Consider the following 2303-nt stretch of genomic DNA (forward strand, 5'->3'; position numbering starts at 1 on the left):
TTTATATTCCGTAGCCGAAAAAATATATAAACTTTGTACATTTTTTGTATATAACATATATATATATATATATATACAAAATATACAAAAAAATATATTTTTTCAATTATTATCTAAAAAGTGGCTATACAGTGTAAGTGTCCCATATTTTTAATAGGTAGAGCGTTAGGCAGACAGCCAGACTCTATGAGTTGAGTTATGACATAACCATATCCTTCCTAATAAATTGCAATACTCAAACTAATCAAAAGTCGATCTATACCTATAATGTTCACACTAAAGTTGCTGAAATCTTAAACAACTTTCTACATAACCGGCTCACCCTTTTTGCTTCTATAAATAGTTTTATGTTTTAATCTTTCCTCCATATCCACTCTAGTTCATTAAAGAAGTCTCTTTTTTTTTTTTGTTTTTACTCACCAAAAAATGATTAACTTTAGTTCAAGAAATCACTTCTTTTTATTTATTTACACTATAGCCATATTTATTCCAAAATTAATCTTGGCTCAAAACTGTGGGTGTGCGGAAGGCTTGTGCTGTAGCAGATGGGGTTATTGTGGCACTGGGAATGCATATTGTGGTCAAGGCTGCAAAGGAGGGCCTTGTTTTATTACAGCAAATTATGGAATTTCATCAGTTTCTCAAATTGTTTCTGAACCATTCTTCAATGGAATTGCTAATCAAGCTGCTCCAAACTGTGAAGGCAAAGGATTTTACACAAGAGCTGCCTTTCTTGAAGCTCTCAGGTCTTATCCTAGATTTGGAACTGATGGTTCTTCTGATGATAATAAGCGTGAAATTGCTGCTTTCTTTGCTCATGTTACCCATGAGACTGGACGTGAGTCTTTTTTCTTACAACCTTCTCATGCTTTGTTTGTTCCCTTTTTTAGTTTACCTTTTATATACTAATAGCGTAAAAAAAAATTCAGTATCAGATCACATAAAAACGGGGGTGGATCTATATATTCTTAGCTCCGCCACCGGATGTAATAAGTCATTTATCATGTTCTGCAAGTTACCAATATATACTTGCCATAAAAACTACATATAATTCACTTCTAAGTGACTTGATTGTGTAAAAAATTTTGTACTGTTCGTTACAACCTTGTATACTATTGCACACATTTTCACGGCTACAAGACAAACATTTTCCATATAACATTAATTGTATAGTACTCCTTCAGTTCACTTTTTATTTGTGCACTATACTAAGAATACATTTTCACTTTTACTTGTCCATCATACTAAATCAAGAGAAAGATAATCTTTTGTTCATGTTTTACCCTTACCATTAACTACTCATTCCCTAAAACATTTCCCAAGACTTTTGGAAAAACTATCATTATTATGGGTAAATTATGAAATACATACTTCATTTATTTTTTCTTAAAGTGAATGCAAAATCAAAAGTTGACAATTAAAAATGAACGGAGAGTATAATTTTACGCGACTCACGCTATATATATATATATATATTTTTTTTTCCACTTTATGCAGAAATGTGCTATAGAAATGAGATAAATGGTGCATCTAGGGACTATTGTGACGAGACAAATGCAGAGTACCCTTGTGTCCCCGGCAAGAAATATTACGGCCGTGGACCGATACAATTGTCATGGAATTTCAACTATGGACCGGCGGGGAAAGACAACGGATTCGACGGCCTAAATGACCCTGATATCGTGGCTAGAGACAGTCTGATATCATTCAAAACTGCCCTGTGGTACTGGATGAACAATTGCCATGCTCTCATAACTTCTGGGCAAGGTTTCGGGGCGACGATTCGAGCCATTAATGGTCCGCTCGAGTGTAATGGTGGAAATCCAGAACCTGTTGCCAGAAGGATTCAATATTACACCGAATTTTGTCAGCAACTTGGTGTAGATACTGGGAATAATCTCACTTGTTAGGAGTCTTGAAAAAAGTTAAATTTTCAGGATATGATATATATATGTTCTATGGTGACTGAATTAGTAATGACTAGAAAATGGAGATTTAGTCGGTTTATTCCTATATATAAGAAATTGTAATGTAATGCGAATTTCATTTATGAATGAATTAAAGGAGATTAATATATGAGTTCGATTCAGTACAAAATATGTGCTCACATCCCAACTGGAAACACCCATCTTCATAGTCATAAGTGTTACCAAAAGCGAAAAACACAAAAAACTTTAAGGTCTGTTGGGGCTTTTAGCTCAAAGCGCATTTAAAACGTTGGCTTTAATGAAGAAAGGCGAGAAAAACTATATAACTAATATCTGTACGCGTGTATCAACAAAGAAATTGAAGAAAATTTATGA

The 2303-nt window shown here is 33.7% G+C and overlaps 1 protein-coding gene across 1 annotated transcript; it reads left to right on the forward strand.

The window, feature by feature from the left end:
- The first annotated feature begins 242 nt into the window (after positions 1-242).
- LOC104243489 (chitinase 4-like) lies at positions 243-2097 on the forward strand. Its single transcript, XM_009798676.2, has 2 exons — positions 243-838; positions 1498-2097. Exons 1-2 carry the CDS (start codon positions 427-429, stop codon positions 1908-1910), a joined length of 825 nt encoding a protein of 274 aa, XP_009796978.1. The 5' UTR covers positions 243-426; the 3' UTR covers positions 1911-2097.
- Positions 2098-2303: the final 206 nt, after the last annotated feature.

The sequence above is a fragment of the Nicotiana sylvestris genome, chromosome 6, assembly GCF_000393655.2.
Source record: "Nicotiana sylvestris chromosome 6, ASM39365v2, whole genome shotgun sequence".
NCBI lineage: Eukaryota > Viridiplantae > Streptophyta > Magnoliopsida > Solanales > Solanaceae > Nicotiana > Nicotiana sylvestris.